This window comes from Pocillopora damicornis, chromosome 14 (assembly GCF_964200805.1).
Source record: "Pocillopora damicornis chromosome 14, jaPocDami1.2, whole genome shotgun sequence".
In the NCBI taxonomy this organism is placed as follows: Eukaryota; Metazoa; Cnidaria; class Anthozoa; order Scleractinia; family Pocilloporidae; genus Pocillopora; species Pocillopora damicornis.
In genome coordinates, this window is record NC_142683.1 from 1,281,710 (window position 1) to 1,302,500 (window position 20,791).

Genomic DNA, 20,791 nt, shown 5'->3' on the forward strand with positions numbered 1-20,791 from the left:
GCAAAAAGAATACCTGGTGGGGAGGGGAAGATAAAAATTGCAATTTAAAATTTAAAACTAAAAAGGTTTTTCCACCAACAATCCGTGTATAAGTTTTCACTAATTTCTCCTTTTTTCTTTCAAACTGAGAAGAAACAGGGTCAAGATGGACAGCATAGAAGAAGCTCAATCAGCTATCTTCATAGGTATAGTGGTCGCCGAGTTCCTTCGCAAAACTTGTCGCGTGTTGCAAGCCATCGAGGTATACAAGGAATGTTTGATTATATTACACAGTCAGGCGCAGGCTATCGATCGTTCATTGGCGAACTTTACGTTCCGAGCCATCTACTTGGCAATAATCTGTGCTTACGATTATATAAAGGATTACACAAGTACAGAAAAATACCTCAGGGAACTCCTCCTATACCTGGATTCTAATGACACCGCTGAAAAAGGATGGCTACATTTAAACCTGGCAATAATACTTCAGCAACAAAGTAAATTAATGGAGGCCTGGAAATTTTACGAATCAGCAATCAACATCATGAAAACGGTGGGAAACACACATCACCAGGCACTATGTTATGCAAAACTCGGAGTAATGTTCCAGTCACTCAGTCAATATGACAAGGCCCGAGAATATCAAGAAAAAGCACTCGCTATCAGAATAGAAATTGGTGACAGGGATGGAGAAGCAGCAAGCTACGGAAACCTAGGAGCTTTGTTCCAATCACTCCGTCAATATGACAAGGCTAGAGAATATCAGGAGAAAGCACTCGCTATCAGAATAGAAATTGGTAACAGGAATGGAACAGCAGCAAGCTACGGAAACCTAGGAGCTTTGTTCCAGTCACTCGGTCAATATGACAAGGCCCGAGAATATCAGGAGAAAGCACTCGCTATCAGAATAGAAATTGGTAACAGGCATGGAGAAGCAGAAAGCTACGGAAACCTAGGAGTTTTATTCCAATTACTCGGTCAATATGACAAGGCCCGAGAGTATCACGAGAAAGCGCTCGCTATCACAATAGAAATTGGTGACAGGCATGGAGAAGCAACAACCTGCAGAAACCTAGGAACTTTGTTCCAATCACTCGGTCAATATGACAAGGCCCGAGAATATCAAGAGAAAGCACTTGCTATCAGAATAGAAATTGGTGACAGGCATGGAGAAGCAGCAAGCTACGGAAACCTTGGAGCTTTGTTCCAATCACTCTGTCAATATAACAAGGCCCGAGAATATCACGAGAAAGCACTCGCTATCAGAATAGAAATTGGTGACAGGCATGGAGAAGCAACAAGCTGCAGAAACCTAGGAACTTTGTTCCAATTACTCGGTCAATATGACAAGGCCCGAGAATATCAAGAGAAAGCACTCGCTATCAGAATAGAAATTGGTGACAGGGATGGAGAAGCATCAAGCTACGGAAACCTAGGAACTTCCTTCCAATCACTCGGTCAATATGACAAGGCCCGAGAATATCACGAGAAAGCACTCGCTATCAGAATAGAAATTGGTGACAGGCATGGAGAAGCAACAAGCTGCAGAAACCTAGGAACTTTGTTCCAATCACTCGGTCAATATGACAAGGCCCGAGAATATCAAGAGAAAGCACTCGCTATCAGAATAGAAATTGGTGACAGGCATGGAGAAGCATCAAGCTACGGAAACCTAGGAACTTTGTTCCAATCACTCGGTCAATATGACAAGGCCCGAGAATATCAAGAGAAAGCACTCGCTATCAAAATAGAAATTGGTGACAGGGATGGAGAAGCAGCAATCTACGGAAACCTAGGAGCTTTGTTCCAATCACTCCGTCAATATGACAAGGCTATAGAATGTCAGGAGAAAGCACTCGCTATCAGAATAGAAATTGGTGTCAGGGATAGAGGAGCAGCAAGCTACAGAAAGCTTGGAGCTTTATTCCAGTCACTCGGTCAATATGACAAGGCCCGAGAATGTCAGGAGAAAGCACTCGCTATCACAATAGAAATTGGTCACAGGGATGGAGAAGCATCAAGCTACGGAAACCTTGGAGCTTTGTTCCAATCACTCTGTCAATATAACAAGGCCCGAGAATATCACGAGAAAGCACTCGCTATCGCAATAGAAATTGGTAACAGGTATGAAGAAGCAGCAAGCTACAGAAACCTTGGAGCTTTGTTCCAATCACTCCGTCAATATGACAAGGCTATAGAATGTCAGGAGAAAGCACTCGCTATCAGAATAGAAATTGGTGTCAGGGATAGAGGAGCAGCAAGCTACAGAAAGCTTGGAGCTTTATTCCAGTCACTCGGTCAATATGACAAGGCCCGAGAATGTCACGAGAAAGCGCTCGCTATCACAATAGAAATTGGTGACAGGCATGGAGAAGCAACAACCTGCAGAAACCTAGGAACTTTGTTCCAATCACTCGGTCAATATGACAAGGCCCGAGAATATCAAGAGAAAGCACTTGCTATCAGAATAGAAATTGGTGACAGGCATGGAGAAGCAGCAAGCTACGGAAACCTTGGAGCTTTGTTCCAATCACTCTGTCAATATAACAAGGCCCGAGAATATCACGAGAAAGCACTCGCTATCAGAATAGAAATTGGTGACAGGCATGGAGAAGCAACAAGCTGCAGAAACCTAGGAACTTTGTTCCAATTACTCGGTCAATATGACAAGGCCCGAGAATATCAAGAGAAAGCACTCGCTATCAGAATAGAAATTGGTGACAGGGATGGAGAAGCATCAAGCTACGGAAACCTAGGAACTTCCTTCCAATCACTCGGTCAATATGACAAGGCCCGAGAATATCACGAGAAAGCACTCGCTATCAGAATAGAAATTGGTGACAGGCATGGAGAAGCAACAAGCTGCAGAAACCTAGGAACTTTGTTCCAATCACTCGGTCAATATGACAAGGCCCGAGAATATCAAGAGAAAGCACTCGCTATCAGAATAGAAATTGGTGACAGGCATGGAGAAGCATCAAGCTACGGAAACCTAGGAACTTTGTTCCAATCACTCGGTCAATATGACAAGGCCCGAGAATATCAAGAGAAAGCACTCGCTATCAAAATAGAAATTGGTGACAGGGATGGAGAAGCAGCAATCTACGGAAACCTAGGAGCTTTGTTCCAATCACTCCGTCAATATGACAAGGCTATAGAATGTCAGGAGAAAGCACTCGCTATCAGAATAGAAATTGGTGTCAGGGATAGAGGAGCAGCAAGCTACAGAAAGCTTGGAGCTTTATTCCAGTCACTCGGTCAATATGACAAGGCCCGAGAATGTCAGGAGAAAGCACTCGCTATCACAATAGAAATTGGTCACAGGGATGGAGAAGCATCAAGCTACGGAAACCTTGGAGCTTTGTTCCAATCACTCTGTCAATATAACAAGGCCCGAGAATATCACGAGAAAGCACTCGCTATCGCAATAGAAATTGGTAACAGGTATGAAGAAGCAGCAAGCTACAGAAACCTTGGAGCTTTGTTCCAATCACTCTGTCAATATAACAAGGCCCGAGAATATCACGAGAAAGCACTCGCTATCGCAATAGAAATTGGTAACAGGTATGAAGAAGCAGCAAGCTACGGAAACCTAGGAGCTTTGCTCCAATCACTCTGTCAATATGACAAGGCCCGAGAATATCACGAGAAAGCAATCGCTATCTCAATAGAAATTGGTTTCAGGAATGGAGAAGCAGTAAGCTGCGGAAACCTAGGAACTTTGTTCCAATTACTCGGTCAATGTGACAAGGCCCGAGAATATCACAAGAAAGCACTCGCTATCAGAATAGAAATTGGTGACAGATGTGGAGAAGCATCAAGCTACGGAAACCTAGGAACTTTGTTTCAATCACTCAGTCAATATGACAAGGCCCGAGAATATCAAGAGAAAGCACTCGCTATCAGAATAGAAATTGGTGACAGTAATGGAGAAGCAGCAAGCTACGGAAACCTAGGACTTTTGTTCCAATTACTCGGTCAATATGACAAGGCCCGAGAATATTACGAGAAAGCACTCGCTATCGCAATAGAAATTGGTGACAGGGATGGAGAAGCAAAAAGCTACGGAAACCGAGGAACTTTGTTCCAATTACTCGGTCAATATGACAAGGCCCGAGAATATCACGAGAAAGCACTCGCTATCACAATAGAAATTGGTGACAGTAATGGAGTAGCAATAGAGTATGGAAACCTCTCAAGGATTTTTTCCTCGCTCGGCTTGTATGCAAAGGCTGACGACTATCTTGAGAAGGCAATGATAGTTAGAAAGCGTATCGATGATAGAACGGGAGAAGCAAGTGACTACGCAGGCCTTGGTTCAATTTCTATTGATCGTGGTGAATTTGACAAGGCTCAAGAATATTTGGAGAAAGCCCTTACAATTTTTATGGACATCGGTGATAGAGAAAAAGTAGCAGTCTGCTACAACAATTTAGGATTTTGTTACCAATCTCTTGGTAAAAATGACATAGCCGAAGAACACGTTAAGCAAGCTCTTCTATTAAGTAGGGACATCGGACTCAACTTGAACGAGTTTCACTGCCTTTGTAATCTATCGGCGTTAATGGTGTCACAAGGTCATCCTGAAGAGGCTTCTTCGTGTCTTTTTCAAGGCATTCGAAAGTTCGAAACTTTGAGAGGTTCTCTTAAAGAAAACGATGAGTTTAAAATATCTCTTTTAGAAGAGCACGGCACCTTTCCCTACAAGTTGTTCAGCAGGTTGCTGTCTTCCACTGGAAAGCCGCAAGACGCCCTTTACGTCGAAGAGCTGAGAAGGGCAAGAGGCCTGGCCGACTTGATGACAGATCGGTACTCTGCTCAAGAGCAGATCTCAAGCGATCCACAATCTTGGTGTGGCATTCAAGGGATCATCAGAAAAGAAGCACACTGTGCATGCCTGTACATTTCGGTTGGCAAAAGTGATGTACGATTCTGGATAATAAAAGCAACGGGAGCTATTCTTTTTTCAGAAAAGAAAGTGAACCTGGACCCAAACAAGGTGACCGGAATAGTCCCTGAGTTAGATAAGTTTTTAAAAGAACTGATGTCACCTCGTAACCGTCATTACTATGATACCGAAGAGTTCAAAACAAGTCTTCAATTGTGTTACGAGATGATCATTGCTCCCGTGGCCAGTTTACTGAAGCAGCCCGAGATCATAATTGTGCCTGATTCCTGTGTGTACCATGTGCCATTTGCAGCCTTGACTGACGAAGGAGGCAAGTATTTATCAGAGACATGCAGGATTCGGCTGGTTCCCTCTCTCACGACTCTAAAGCTTGTACAAGATAGTCCTCCAGACTATCACAGTCAGACCGGGGCTCTGATAGTGGGTGACCCTGTGGTTGGAACGGTGATTTACAAAGGAAGGTGCAAAAATATGATACCATTGCCGTGTGCAAGAAAGGAAGCAGAGATGATTGGAACACTTCTTGGCGTAAGGCCTTTGATAGGAGAGTCCGCTACAAAGCATTCTGTACTCCAAGCGATAAACTCAGTGAGCCTGATACACATTGCTGCGCATGGAGATCCCGAAAGAGGGGAGATTGCTCTTTCTCCTGAGCACCCTACCCAATCCCGACCTTTTCCTCGAGAGGAAGAGTATCTTTTGACGATGGCAGATATTTCAAAAACTCGGTTGCGAGCTAAACTGGTGGTGCTTAGTTGTTCTCACAGTGCTCGTGGACAGATTAGAACCGAGGGAGTTATTGGAATTGCCCGAGCGTTCTTAGGATCCGGAGCTCGTTCAGTGTTAGCGGCACGATGGGCCCTGGATGACATAGCCACAGAGCAGTTCATGACTTGTTTCTACAAACATTTGTACCGCGGTGAAAGCGCAAGTGAATCTCTCCACAAGGCCAGGAAGTGGATGAGAAATAACGGCTTTGATAAAGTTTCTCAATGGGCGCCATTTATGATCATGGGCGACAACGTGACATTTGATTTTGGAAATTGGCCGGTGCCTAGCGCACCTTAAGAGCCATGACTTTGATAAAACCTCTGTAGCAGAATGAACTGAACTTAGTAAAGCTCGGAACTATTTAATTACTAGCCTGTAGAAAAAGGACGCCATCTGCGAAGGAAAACTCGGATCGATACACAGAGGAGAGCATTTCTGTAAAATGCTCATCAGACATCTAAGTTCATTACTGAAACAAGACAGCGTATAGTGTTATCTCTTTATAAGAGTTACGAAGTTAAAAAACTCCAATTTATTTTTTAAGTTTTTAGTTCAGTAAACAACCCAAGAAAGTGTGACAATTTTAGGTTTCGAACGCGATTAGTTCTTCGAGGAAAGAAAATTTTTAATCCTTTTTCAAAGGTAATTAGCTAGTCAACTCAAGAGACTTTTAAACAAATGTGTGACTTGAAAAATAAGTTTTTTCTGAGCTTAAATTTTTGGAAATTTCTTGCAAGGCTTTTGACAAAAAATATTGTGGTTTAACATGCCAAAATAAACACATTAAAAAAAAAAGAAAAAAAGGATACTCTTAATCGTATAATAATGCAAACCCTTGTATTCTCACAAATACCCCAGTAGTTTTATCAATTTAACCCTTTAACCCCTAAGACTGACTAGCATCTAATTTCTCCTTACAGTGTCACTCCTGAATTAAACATTAAGGTCATGAGAATAGAGGAAATGATCAACAAGTACAAGAGCTCTTGATTATTAAACAAATTCTCCTTGTCAGCACCATAGGAAATGTATAGAAAACAGTATGGAGAATATGCATACTGATCTTAGGGTGTAAAGGGTTAATTGTACCCCTATGTGTAGATACTGTTGTATCCTCACACAGACTCTTGTATGCTTATAGATACTTTTGTATCCTCATTATCCTTCATTTTCCCCCTGCTGCTACTATTTCACTCCGTTTTATCAACTGAACGCCTGGAAAAGGTTACTTTATTATCAAAGGAAAATTATGTAGGGGATTGCATTTTGTTGACTAAAAAAACTCAACAGATTTTTCGTCTGCTACTATTGTGCCATATCTATGAGTTACAAGACAATAAATATTCAATGAAAACCGAAAGAATACCAAATAAATTTGTATACGACCAAAATTTGCATGCGAGAAAAATAGTTCCTAAGAGCGTTGAAATGTATTTGAAATACACAAATATATACACATTGTAACTGTTGTTAAGTTAAAGATTAGGTTTGTTAGACATTAGTGACGCGTAAGATCAAAAGGGCTATTACAGTACCTCGTGCGTTGTTGCTTGAGAGAGAGAGTTAATGCGAGAGAGTTATCTGCGAAGTTCATTACTGCGTTCATTTGCAACTTCTATTCAGGCGTACAGAGAGGACAATCGGTAAACGTATTTTTCTCTTCCCTTGTTGATTTCGTTTTATTATTTGATCGATCATTGTTAGGTTTTTGTGCGCTCGTCTTTTCTTGTATTGTTGTGTAATAATTATTGTTTTAACTTAACTCCGTGTAATGTTCCTTCGATTAGGTGTTTTTTGCTTGTATTTTAGTTTGACGTGTTTGACATCAGATTATTACTCTGCAATAAATCATATTGGAATCACGGTTATACGTGTCTGATGTCAAATTTAGTGCATCGACGTCCTTGTGAGAACTTTGAATTGCGACATCCCTACGTTGTAAAAGCCTGCATTTATATACACACACACATATATATGTATATATATGCAGTTCAGCAAGATAACTTTTCCAGTATTTCAGAACACCGAATCAAATATATTACCGAGCGAACTTTTTATAAAAATGAAAAAAATTGTTAACGAGAAGACGTGACCTTCAAGTAACATCACTGAATAATTCTAAAGAGAAATAAAATGTAAAGTGATTGGCAGAGAATCACTGAAATGGTTCAAGCTGGCTTATAAAATGTGACTTATTGAACACCTTCGATCGAATAAGTGTGGATTATTTAAACGAGTTGCAATTGTCATCAGAATTTGTCCCACTTTCAGCTCAAAACAGTCTTACAATGCAGTGTAAACGTGGCAACATGTAAACCTGACTCATTTTCTGTCAACAAACTGCACTCTAACAGGTCTGTCAGGAATGGTGACACCTCTCATGAACGGTTCCACATTCTCTGCCTCAGGTGGGTAAGAGATGTCAAACTGCTGCACGATTCTGGCCATCAGCAGATGAAGCTCTAACTCGGCAATACGTCGACCGAGGCACATACGTGTTCCGAATCCAAATGGAAGAGAAGCGAAAGCTTCTGCTGATTCGATCAAAGTGATATCTTTGTTTCGCAACCATCTCTCCGGTTTAAACGCTTCGGCATCTTCAAAAATACTCTCATCTCGCCCCATTTGGTGAACAAGGAACTCAACTTGAGCAGTGCCCCCAGGGATATGGTAGCCCCCTAATATTATGTCTTCTTTCGGTCTTCGCGGGATAGAAGAGAGAACAGGGTATAGGCGAAGGGTCTCTCTTAACCAGGCCTTCAGGTATGGCATACGAACGAGCGTTTCCGGCGTTGCAAAGGTAGAATTTCCTACCACTGAGAGCACTTCCCGTCGAAGAATCTTCTGTTTCTCAGGATTTTTGGCCAACATGTAAAGAACCCATTGCATCGTGTTGGACGTAGTGTCAACCCCGGCAAACAGAACATCGATTACGCTTGCCAACAGGTCATCCGTCGTCAGCTTTCCGCTGGCCAGGAGGAACTCGAAGAAGCCAGCTCGGTCACGCTCTGTTTCCTTTGATGGCTTGCGTGACTTCTCCTCCAGTTCCTTGATTCTTCTCCCGATAAATAGTTCGGCGTAGTCGTACATCGTGTCAAAATTATCAAAAAACTTTTTAAATTTCTGGGTCTCGTAGATCTTGTAAAACCAAGTTGGCAAAAAACCGACCTCCACCGCATTCGCCAGAAAATCTCCGACGGCTTTTATGAAGGTCTGTGCCTCTTGGTTGATTTCCTCTTCAAGACAACCAAACCTTTTGTCAAACAACATCTCCGCCACAGACTCAAAGGACCATTTGAAAAGTTCATTATCGAGTTCACAAACTTCGTTTTCTCTCTCTGACCCACTAGGCTCTCGAACTGATCGTAATCGGTGAATAAAATCGCCGATAATTTCATTGAAACTCGGAGTATAGTCGGCGACTTCTTTCGGTCGAAGCATTCTTTTACTCAGGACGCTTCGTAGCTTGTACCATTCTTCACCATCGGCAAAGAAAACACCAGGAATTTTCTTCCTTTTTTCCCGGTAGAAATTTAAAGCCGGAAAGTCCAGTCTTTCTGGATATTTGGGATCCGATCGAAGTAACTTTGCAACGTCGGCAGGATCGGATAAATTGATAATTTCGATGCCTGGTAGTTTGTTGCGGAATACTTTCCCATATTTCTTGACATTTTCTGCTTGGATTTCATAAAATCGCTTTCCAAGGGGCTGACCTTTCGTTCCCACGAAGAACGTCCAAGTTGTTCCGAAAACTGGAAGACGGAGCGGACCTGGGATTTCTGAAAAAGGTTTTGTTTTTGGTGCATCTTCGACTGAAATGGGCGAAAGAGAACACATTGATGTCGACGGCAGAAAACCACGGAGACTATGGTTTTGTTTAAGCATGAACAAAATAGTCCGACCAGATGAGACAACGAGAGAGTGATTACTTTTCGTTCCAACAGTAAATGCCATCTCCAACAACTTCAGCTATCCAAACTCCGTAGATCGAAGGAATCATTCGTACTGCTATGGAACCTGGCTTTGTCGCGGTGAAGATCAAATGATTTTGACAGCTAGAGAATGGTCACGCACTCCACAGTGGGGTAGCATAACAAGCCAACACAACTATTCATCACGTGATCCAAGATTCACCTACACAAGTCACTCAGATAACGGCAAAATCAGTCAGACAAAAGTTGTAGCAAACTTGAGCTACACAGCTTGTGCGTATAAATCAGTATAACTGAAAAGCACAAGAAAGGGAAATTTAACTTGGAATTGTCCACCAAATTTTCGAAAATTTGCATAAACCTGAAATAGGTCTTTTCGGATAGCCCACTTCTTTTGTTTTCTTTGTTTTCTATGGATAAGCCTAGAAATCATTCAGTGTTGAGGTAAATAATGGTTTTATTGGAAACTCTGTGGGAGAAAACGGCTCTTGAATCGATCGACGTAAGAACGCTCGACTTTGACTCACTAGCCTTGTTCTCAGTCCAATGTTTTTTTCTGGTGGTCAGCTAACTTTGTGAACGCTGTGGATATTTTTCAGTAACCAGCTGCCGCTTGCTGAGAACAGAACTAGTCTGACTAAGTTTGTGAACGAGGTTATTCATCAGTAGTTCTGAGAAACTGTAGTGCTTCGTCGGCGGGAAAGTGGGTCAAAATGAAACGCTTCGGTGGTTATCTGAAGCTGTGTACACGGCAGCGAATATTTGGAAGCTGAGTCATTTCGAACATGAAACGGATCAGTATGACTTGAAGAGGTTCCCTTGACTGACGATTATGTTACGTGTTACGTCTGTTTTTCGATTAAATAAAGGGATTAAGTTTCTAAAGAAACTGTGGTGCTGCGTCGGTGGGAGAGTATGACAACTAAAGGTAATTCATCAACTGAGCTGATAACATAAATTGGCCACCGTGAAGAGTTTCAAAGCTGACTTTTCGAGCGTTAGCCCTTCGTCAGAGAGAATGACGAATGCTCGAAACTTCTCTGTGAAAAACAACGTCACGTAAAATAAAGGTTCACTTGAGTTCCCTTTCAAAGGCATTGGTGAAACACTCGGGCAACTGAAAAACTTGAATTAAAATCACGTGGTACATCACAAAGTGTGTGGCACCATATCAGCTATCAATTGAATGGTTTAAGTCACAAGTCAGAGTTAAATTTTAAAAGACCTCAAGTGAAGCGTGATAAAGAGAGCCTCATGAAAATATTGTTGGGTAGCTTTCATTTGAAAGGTCACTCTTGGAATGATAGCCTGCAGAGCAGGCGTAATTTTGGCAAGCGAGTGCTCAGTGCTCTTTGAGTCTTATTGCAGAAGGCTGGAACGAGAGGGATGAATAAGAAAACGGATGGGCGGATTTAGAGACTATCTTTCTACGCATTTTGGATTCAGAACGAAATGTTAACGGTTTGCGGTTTTAATCAATATTTTGGGACCTAATTTTGGATTGTGCTTGTGATAAAAACTTCGCAACTTGGATCTCTGCCATCTGTAGAAATGTTTTATTTTGCTCTTATGTATGTGAATCAACGCAGTTTTTTTTGTCACGGACGAGACTCGCCGAATGTCACGCTGTAGGGAAACAGTAATGTCGCTCTATGGTCAGGAAGCTGTGGCATAAAGCCAGTGAACTGCCGCCCCCTACCCTCCAAAAGAAAATCTGGCCCCTTCCCGATTTTCTTTTGGAGGGTAGAGGGCGACTGTACATAGGATGGCAACATGTTACCAGCGGAACATTTTGTCTTCGCGCTTTTATCAGCTTGGATTATCTAACAATTTCATTACTGGGTAATCAGGCCTTTACAGTGTTTGACCCACGCATGGCCGCTAACCATGGCTTATAAATACTGGCGTGTAGTGTTTACAAATAAAAATCCCTGGAGAAGTCTACGACAACTAGAAGAAACACGTTGGAGAATAAAACAAGGTTTACAACGACTGTACTACAACTCTTTGACAGCAGAATAAACAGTCCCACATGAAAGGGCTTCTCCGTAGCTTTCATTTGAATGGTCAAACAGCAAAGTGACAGACAAACACAGCGACAGCAGAACCTTAAAAGGTAAAGATAGAGTCGTGCCAAATAATTTACAAACTAGTAAAGGAGTCGGATTCGCTCCTATTCTATTTATCCCCAAAGTTAGCGCTACCTTTCATGGAAAAACGCACAGCACCGACATCAAAAACAAACGCAATACATTTACAAGAGCACAGAGATAGCAACCGGCAGAAAACTGTCCGAACAAACGAATGAGGTATTTTACATGGATGCATTTAAGGAGATAAATTATTTCACATCCTAATAAATGAAATAACAGAAACGACAAAAACTTTGTATTTACAATTTTTCTCCGAAATTTGAAATGTTAATAACGCCTAAATACAAGCTAAGACTATTTTGAACTAATCTATATCAAACTAAAAGATAAGAGCGAAATCCAATAGAGTGTCCAACGTACAAAGTCTAGACTACCTTTCCTTTGCTTAAATACCCTCTGCGATTGGTCAAGAAAACTCGCACCATCCTCTCCACCAATCAGATCCAAGGCTAAACATCACTCGCGACTTGGCAACGTACGTTTTCCCGCGCTTTCCTCTGATTGGTTGTTTTACTTTGAGATCCCACTGGCTCCTTTCAGAAATTTCAATTTGTTCTCATCGTTCGTTGAGATTACAAGGCCAATTCTTTGATCTTGCATTGGCAACATTCAATTGAAAAGCGCTCTTACAAAGCTTGCTAAAACTAACACCCTAACTAATATTAGAAACATTTTTTAAGACTGTTTCCTCGGCTAAGAATAATATGTACAAAGTAAAACTAAGGTCTTTTACTAACTAGGATCTCTTATATTCAGCTCCAAACTTTTTCATATAGTTCTTAATGTACTCTTTTGTTTTGATTTTGACAGAGTCATTGCACTGCAATGAGTCATCTTCTTTTAAGTGGCTCATCTCCTTATTCAGGATTCCGTGCGTTAACTGCGGAAGAAAAGAACGTTCCTCAGCATAGTTAATTTCAGAAAGAAGACACTTGAAATAAAATTTATCTGACCCCCCTAAGGCTCTGTAGTATTCGAGCGATTCCCCCCTTTTCTGTAGCCCCCCCCCCCCTTTAATACTCTGTTCGCGGCGACTGATAGAACCACCTTGTTGAGCAAATTAAAACATTACCGTGCGAGCGACAATTTTCAGTATTTTTCATTTGGACGCTGTAGACCAGAGTTTCATCCACAGACTTGCAAAATTGGATCTAATTCATTTTGTAAATACTACCGACTCAAGTAACGCTGACTTGATTTCTACAAAATAAATTAAGAATTAAAAGATTCAGCGAGAGAAACACACACCTTCCTTGCCAAATACTTGAAATCGTCAGTATTCAGGATCCTGCCTGATTTACAGTCAACTTTGAAGAAAGGATTTAAGCAGTTAACGACCACATTAGAAAGCTGCGGAGAGAAATATTGAAAACGAAAATACACCAGTTAGTAAACAGATATACAGTACATCCGAAACAATGCTAGAATTTACATGAGTGAGCAAAACAACAGGAATAATATGGTTCTGAAACCGATAAAAATTGCGTGACATGTTGAGAAAGAGGCCATGGCGTAACACTGGCCTCACAGGCTCTGGGAAGGTAACGTCACCACTGAGACGGACTCAACTGACCTTCATTCTAAAAAGCTCTCTGTTCTTGCTCTGGTGTGACGAGGAGCTGCTTGAGGTACCATCTCTCAGCAAGTGATCCCCCCTCCTGTGTGCAGTGGTATCTGCTGGAGCTGTGGTATAAGTAAGCGTCGGGCTTTCAGGGGGGGTCTCCGGAGGTGTTGTGGGAGCCTTTGCTAATTTCTTTATTTTGGGTTTTGGTGGTGAATCCTGGAGGATAACAAGAAGAGTTGACTTCAGATTTCATTCTGAGTGGACAAGGAAGTAGTTGCCCCAATCAAGTTGCTGGTTTGCCTTACCTCGTCCATATCAACGTAGCTGTGAGCAGAAATACTTGTATGATCAGGTTCTGGGACAACATAAGGGTGTTCTTCCTCTGATGAAGGGCTGCTGTCCCAGCTTGGAACATCCCACTGGGTTTTCCTACGAAAAGAAAGAAAGTTAAATATGAGGATCACTGAGTGGGGGGGGGGGGGGGGAGGGGGGGGAAGGGGAAACAACATAAACCCACTCTCATTGCGTTAGTAAAAACTTCATATATTGGAATTTCGTAGGAAATTTTCTAAAGGACAGGTTCAATTTTTTTTTCTTAGACGCTGTTGGGCGATAGTCGCCAGGAATAAAATTAAGGTCGAAAAAGAAAATATAAGAAAACAAGACATGGAAGAAGACATCTGGAGCACGGCCACTGACCAAGGGCCTGGGACACACTTTTAACTCTCTCATGAAAATCAAACGGCTCTAGCGATGTTACTTGCTGAAGAAAACAACAAAATCAGTTTCCGATAAATGATTAACACTTCCGAGACCTAGAAGTAACTAACTCGTCACAGTTATCGTATGACAAAAAACCCAGATAAACAACAGTTCATCATTTACCAAGGACTCACAGTGGGCATTGAGCAATAATAAAGTCACATTTCTAACAAACAAGTACGATTCCTCACCTTGTTAGGGCATGATAGTAGTAAACTTTTCCTTGGCTATCGGTGGCTGATTTCCAATGTGGAGGGAGATGCCCCGGTAGTTTGTGTTTCACAGGTGATGGCGTGCACGGTTCTGAATCTGAAGGAAAGCCCTCTCTGCATTCAAAGGCATCTGACATCGACGTCGTCACAGCTCCAGTTTGAACAGAGAGCGACCCCAACTCGGGTTGTGGTACACTTTCTGTTGGACCAGTCACCTGCCGCAGAGGCCCTGGTATATTTCCAGCTGAATTCCCCTGTTGAGCGGCCGCGATGTTAAGGTTTGGAGGGGGTGTATTAAATTGAAACTGATTCTGCTGTGGTGGAAAAGCAGCCTGGATGCTTTGAGGAAATTGCTGTTGAATAGGGTTAGGGTTGGAGTGTGAAAACTGTGTTGTTGGTGGAGTGGTAACATTGGCTTGAAAAGGTGGCGGAGGAGGAAGCCGAGTGTAAGAGGGGGTAGGTTGACTAGGTGGAAAGAACTGCGATTGACTACTCTGAAGGGGTGGAGGAGGTACTTGCTGAGGGGGCGGTATAAGCGGATTTGGCTGTAGCTGCTGAGGAATCATTGGATGAGTCTGCGGACGGATATTGGGTGGTGGAACTTTGCGAAAAAATTCCATAGGTGACATATTAGGAGGAGGTACATTAAAGTTTGGTAGTGGTGGAGGTTGTTGAGAGAAATTTCCCACAAAACTTCCAGAAACTATACTTTGTGGCCGTGGTCCTTGATCTTGTCCAACTGCTGGTCCGCTACTGCAGAAGAATTGGTTTCCCATTTGGAAAGTCGCAGGGGGATTTTGCGACTGACCTCTCCACTGCGTCGCCGCACCTTGCTGAGGTCTTAAGTTTGTTTGAGGATTCACGTTAAAGTTCCCAGCGTTTTTATCTACCAATCCTTGAGGATTTCTTCCCTGTTGCTGAAAAAAGTTCTGCAATTGATTCCATTTTTTCTTTTTCTTTTTGCGGCCGGGTTTATGTTGGAAAGAGCCCATCCCATGCTCCACACTGACGTTCATGCGCTGTTGATAACCGAATGTCTGCATCATGTTCTGTAATTTCGAATCTTGCTTCTGAGTAACTTCAACAGAATCCGACACCCGTGAACTTGAATGAGTTCCTTCTCCTTTATCAGGAGTTGAATCCGCTTGGGTATCCACGTCTTCTCCGAATTCCAAAGCACTGAAGTCACCAGTTTTTGACGGAGGGGTGGCACTCGAAGAGTCTTGCGGCATCTCAGTGTCTTCACTGCAGGTAGAGAATCCCTGAGAAACAGGCGGAGTTCTGGATTCAGATGGATAGAGGGGTTTGGGAGAGTCCTGTAAACTCTTCATGATGGCATCTAATTTTCCTGGAGAACCGATGTTCTCAATGGGAGTCCTACAGAAATACAATCATAGATCAGATCAGAGATTCAAAGACCATTAACAGAGTAACTTTTAATTGAGTCTCCAAAGTAATATGGGATTGTACTGGTTTTACTCTACTCTCCTCTATGATTAGTCCGAAAAACTCGCGTCACTCTCTCGACCAATCAGATGCAAAACTAAAATCAATCGCGACTTGGTCGCCCGAATTTTCCTGCCCTTTGGGCGGTTTGCTTGTTTTTACTCTGAGTTTTCATTGGCTCTTCTGGGTATTTTCCTTTCTTCTTTCCATAATAATTACTTTGGTTTTGTTTTAAGGCACTCAATCGAAAAGCGCTCTATGAATGGTAACCCTTACTTTCCCAGGCGATACAAAAATTCATCTTCTCAACGTAGAAATTCTTCAAACCTGTACTTTTTAGTGATATATGTTCTCTTATTAAATTTGTTGTCTCACCTTGCATGATCACCGTCACCACTTCCTATAAAAAAAATATCAAATTAATCACTTTTTAACAATCAGTTTTTCCAAATTATGATGATCCTCATGGGAAGTTAAGTTCTTTCTTTGTCCCGCCCCCGTGAAACAACAAATGAAATCTGAAAAAAACTTTGTCGCACACATGGTTTACACAAAATCCACTCTCTGATGAAAATGCGTAACTATATCAGGGTTCCATGGTCAAAAAACTGATCAATCACGCAATAAACAAGATCATGTAAAACAGAGTTTACCTACCTGCTGGGCTAGCTGCGACTAACAACTCAGCAACACGGTCTTGCTTGGCCTGAACAAAGAGAACAAAGAGAATCAGACGATCATGCAATTGAATGTCAAACAAACAACAACAACATTTAAGACCATCTACTAAATTGCAAAAGTTAAAAGCAGCAAAATGGAATTTGATACCAACACTCTGGCTAACTAAGAATACACCCTTTTTTTCAGCAAGAGAGTTTCACCCTCTCCTTTTTCATCAACGATCGGCTTTAAAAAAAAAAGGTAAAGCGAAGACAAACTACAAAATAAATAAATAAATAAAACACAGAGAGGAAAAATGCCCACTGTTTCGAGTGTCACTTTAAGAATACTTACTGGAGTTGCAGTTTTCTTCGGTATTGGGTAAACTTCCTACAAACAAAAACAAGGCAAAAAATGCCCCAGTTTTAACGCGTTAGACTCTGGCTCAAGGGTCTGAGGTAAAGCTCTAGTTTGTTGAGTCGAGTTCGAACGATTTACAAACAACCACACCAGCTTGTAACTCACGGTGTTTTAAAAACGTATAACCTTTCTGGTAAAACGCAAAACAGAGTAGAAAATCAACAGGGTACCCGTACTTGAATAAGCTTTGTGTTTGAAAATTCTCTCGGTTTCCTTTTCCCTCTCTTCGTTTCCTTGTACAAATTTCTATGAACGTTCCAATTTGCTCTCGCTTACCCTTTTAGGCTACAGACACGAAACCTTAATGGGCTATCGTGCTTTAAGATATCCTTTTTCCCTCGAGTATCTGGTTGTTGTTAATTTAGATGTGTTAAATGAGAGACAAAGAAAGTTATTACTTAGGAAATGAAGCCAAAGACTCCACTTAAATGGAATTAAAATCACCCCGCCTCCCCTCCCTCAACAAACTATTACACATAAACATATCTTGTTCTGACAAGTATCTGGTTGGCAAAATGGCATCACCTTCAGTGAACTCCATGACTTCAACAGCTCATTCGCCTTTAGTCCGATGCCGCTTTCAGGCAATCGCTCGTCCTCAGATCTGAGGTCGTCCTCTGAAAGGTCATCAGGGGATTTCTCAAAGTTCTCTGGCAGCAGTTTGTTCTTTATGGTTCTGCTATCTACAGTCTTGTCGACAATAAAACTGGCCACTTCTGCATCCAAAGATTCATCATCTGATTGGTCCTTGATAGAGCTTTGCCGTTCAAATAGCACAAGGCTACCAATAGCTTTCTTATCTCCATCAATGGATTTTGCTAACTGCTGGTTTTCGTCATCATTATCTTCTGTTCCTGCCGTACATTCTGAATCTGCCGGACTGTTGCCATGTGACTCCTGTCCACTGCTGGACCCCGCTTCGACAGTCGGACAGAATGACGACGCCCATTTTCTCACCACCTTTATTACCTTGCTATCTTCAAGTTGGTTCTTTGTTGCTATAGGAAGGCATTTCAATGTCTCTAGCAACTAGAAATCACAATATTTGAAGATAACAGTTAATTTCTTGCCTGTATAATAATGGTAATGTTGAACTCTAGTTATAGATGGTGCATAGAACAATGTAAACTGATAAACTGATGGCTCTCAACAAAAAATGTGTACAAAAAACATCGGCAAAACAGTTCACATTTTATAACACTATTTATGAGATAAATATATAATCACTAGCAAAAAACCCTAACTCCATAAATACTCTTCAGGAATACCATTCCACAACTTTGCCCTTGTGCCTTCCCCCTTCAGTCTCTTCAAAATTTCCGACAAACCAAACATCATTGTAAATGTACATTGCACATGTTGATAGTTGAAAAACTAACAAATCCTTGACATGCATACAATTCTTGCTACACTGGTGTAGCAAATTTGCTTTCTTGTTGAACATTTTCCGGAATGATCAATCCTGCAATTCTCCTGAGCTACTATTAACTCTGCTAGGAGAAGGTACACATTGACCATCACCTCTAACTGAAGTTTCATTTTCTTTCCTCCACCGTCCACCATCCAGCTCCAAAGTAGAGAAAGCCCCTGATACCTGAGGAACCCTTTTAAACATGACTGGTCTGTGGTGTGCTATAAAAACATCACAAAAAAACAATCAAACAAACTTGTAGACAAAGAGCACATTTTAAGCAATTAAAAAACCACATTTATATGCTACAGAATGTTATGACTGTAACTCTTCATCTGTATATAGCTGTTTTCAAGAAAGGTTGTTGGAAAAAGGAAAAAATTACACAAACAAACTTGTTGGTCATCTGGGGTTTGGTGATTAATGAATTTTAATAAGTCAAAAAAATAAATACATTCATCAAACCCAGCATGTCTCTTCCTTACAGGGATGCTTTCTCAGATTTGCTACTGTAAAGTCCTGAGGTCTAGCAACAGTGACCTGGAAACTATCCACAATACTTTTTGTGCTTGTCTTGTACTCTTAAATGCTTTTTCCAACAACTTTTCTCAAAACAGCAGTATATGAAAGAGAAGGACTCCCCTTTCAAACCAACAACCATCCTCATTCTTCCCCCTCCTTCCATCCCATGGTCATTGTTGGGATCTTCTGTTCTAGCAGCAGAGTTTGAATTGGGAGATTTCCTAACTTCGCCTGTTTATACAAACTTTTATTTAATCCATACATGGATATTTTGAGTGAGTCCATACACAAAGAATAAAAATTGACACATGGTACTCTATATCAAGTTTTTTATTTGAATAAAAGCACTTGTTTTCAGCAAGATTTAATTCTGCCAGCCTTCTTTGAGAGGGATTGTCCAAGACACACATGGAACTGGTTATCAAATACCTGAAGGATTTTCAGAAGCATTATCCTCTGTTCCATAGTCTCTGCCCGCACCATCAATCTGGACAGCCTCAATGCCTGGTCACTGTGTACCAACCCTCTGTGATCACCTAGAAGTTTCTCAACCTCATCTTCCAACTTAAAACAAAATTAGAGAATAATGTCTTTTGGTGAAAAAATTGATTGTAATAACAGCTTTGTGAAACAAAAAAAGGGCCTCAAAGTTCAGTTGCAAATTCACATCATAGACATCAACTTGCAGTCTGGTAGGTGAAATAATATTGAATTTCATCAATCATTGTGTTAGACGATGTTTACCAAAACTAACTCAAATTTGAGAAAAGTTGTGACACATTTTTGAGTCAAAGGGAATTCCCCTTCACTTCCAAGTGGATATTTACTAATAAAACTCTGTATCCTACCACAGAAAACATACATGCAAATGAGCAATCTCATCAGGGACAAGCTAAAGAACAGGCCATGGTTGTTGGGAGAGTGCATAACACTATCCACTGAAGAAGTCTTTATCCAGTAGATGGCACAGTAAATTGGATAGCATTTTACAACTGAACCCTGCTGGATAGCCTTGTCTACCTGTTAAACCACTACACTCACAATGATAGATTATACAACAGCTTTATTGCTACATTGCAACAAAAGTACAAATCATTATAATTTGTTCTTCATCTCACCGTCATATCATCAAATTCATTTGACAAGTTCCTTGTTTGCTTTTTACGTCTCCTCCTTGGTGAGCTTGTGATAGGTGGGGTTGCTTACATGGAGAAAAAAAGGAAAACCATGAATTACACCTAAATTGTGTGACCTTATACCTCTACAGTCTAGTATCAGTATGCAGATTCTCTGTACTGTTCTCTATACATTTCATAAGGTGCTGACAAGGAGAATTTGTTTACCAATCAAGAGCTTCTTCAATAGGTGATCATTTTATTCATTCTAATGACCTTAACCATTCAACTCCCAAGATCTGATTGTTAATTCTCCCCTCTAGCTGCTACACATTTCCTTGTCAATTAGTTACAAGAATTTGATGTTAGATCGAGATAAAAACTTAAACCTGATCAGTTTGAGTATTCTCATAATTGGTTTATTAGATAGTGTATGAATATTAAAGGGAGAAGTTATATGTTCAATACTTCTGGGAGTTAACGGGTTAATGTGTGACTCAGGGGGGATATCTCAGGGAGAAAGTAAATCCTGGTCACTCTCAAGGTTGTAATTAAAAATCTTTTTGCATACTTATTCTTTCCACTGTGTTCTTCAGAGGTTTGTCTCCTCCAATAAATCCACGACAATTTGGTGCTTCACAATGGCAAATCTAAGCAACTTTCCTGAATAATGACAAAAATTATATCTATGAATTTGTTGTAAGCTTCTCCTTCCCAGTTCAAAGGGATCTTCTTTCTGTGTGACTGCTGTACAGTTCCTCACATTTTAAAATCTCTCAGTTTAGTGTCACCCACAGACATGAAGCTTTGACAGTAGCATGTACATTGTCCACCTACCCATAGCGCTGCAGTTTGTAATCGAACGTGAGCTCTGCACCAGCTGGGATGGGTCTCTGAGTAAAAAATCCAATCCTCAACAAGCCATGGACAGTCCA

The 20,791-nt window shown here is 41.2% G+C and overlaps 3 protein-coding genes across 4 annotated transcripts in view; 1 reads left to right on the forward strand and 2 right to left on the reverse strand.

The window, feature by feature from the left end:
- Positions 1–145: 145 nt before the first annotated feature.
- On the forward strand, positions 146–9,668 carry LOC113683395 (uncharacterized). The gene is made up of 4 exons (XM_089194205.1): positions 146–2,050; positions 2,411–3,130; positions 3,731–3,969; positions 4,450–9,668. Exons 1-4 carry the CDS (start codon positions 146–148, stop codon positions 5,954–5,956), a joined length of 4,371 nt encoding a protein of 1,456 aa, XP_089050331.1. The 3' UTR covers positions 5,957–9,668.
- On the reverse strand, positions 6,858–9,613 carry LOC149033907 (cytochrome P450 10-like). The gene has a single exon (XM_089194206.1). It carries the CDS (start codon positions 9,611–9,613, stop codon positions 7,982–7,984), a length of 1,632 nt encoding a protein of 543 aa, XP_089050332.1. The 3' UTR covers positions 6,858–7,981.
- Positions 9,669–11,624: 1,956 nt separating the features above from the next.
- LOC149033908 (histone-lysine N-methyltransferase SETD2-like) overlaps positions 11,625–20,791 on the reverse strand; it is a 23,845-nt gene continuing 14,678 nt past the window's right edge. For both annotated transcript variants that reach the window (XM_089194208.1, XM_089194207.1), the window contains 14 exons: positions 20,694–20,791; positions 20,428–20,519; positions 19,860–19,942; positions 19,171–19,305; positions 18,330–18,440; positions 17,334–17,837; positions 16,743–16,778; positions 16,386–16,434; positions 16,104–16,128; positions 14,262–15,659; positions 13,614–13,737; positions 13,318–13,524; positions 12,993–13,094; positions 11,625–12,624 (listed from right to left, as the gene is read on the reverse strand). In XM_089194208.1, the coding sequence (XP_089050334.1) occupies positions 12,481–12,624; positions 12,993–13,094; positions 13,318–13,524; positions 13,614–13,737; positions 14,262–15,659; positions 16,104–16,128; positions 16,386–16,434; positions 16,743–16,778; positions 17,334–17,837; positions 18,330–18,440; positions 19,171–19,305; positions 19,860–19,865 (2,841 nt within the window). In that variant the 5' untranslated portion in view covers positions 19,866–19,942; positions 20,428–20,519; positions 20,694–20,791 and the 3' untranslated portion in view covers positions 11,625–12,480. The remainder of the gene's footprint in view (positions 12,625–12,992; positions 13,095–13,317; positions 13,525–13,613; positions 13,738–14,261; positions 15,660–16,103; positions 16,129–16,385; positions 16,435–16,742; positions 16,779–17,333; positions 17,838–18,329; positions 18,441–19,170; positions 19,306–19,859; positions 19,943–20,427; positions 20,520–20,693) is intronic.

Bases quoted from the DNA above. Each gene is read 5' to 3' on its own strand.
- LOC113683395 (XM_089194205.1), top strand. From the start codon at position 146: ATGGACAGCATAGAAGAAGCTCAATCAGCTATCTTCATAGGTATAGTG. The intron at 3,131-3,730 runs GCTATAGAATGT...CAATGTGACAAG, and splicing joins CACTCCGTCAATATGACAAG to GCCCGAGAATATCACAAGAA. The intron at 3,970-4,449 runs GGCCCGAGAATA...TAAAAATGACAT, and splicing joins TTACTCGGTCAATATGACAA to AGCCGAAGAACACGTTAAGC.
- LOC149033907 (XM_089194206.1), bottom strand. From the start codon at position 9,613: ATGGCATTTACTGTTGGAACGAAAAGTAATCACTCTCTCGTTGTCTCA.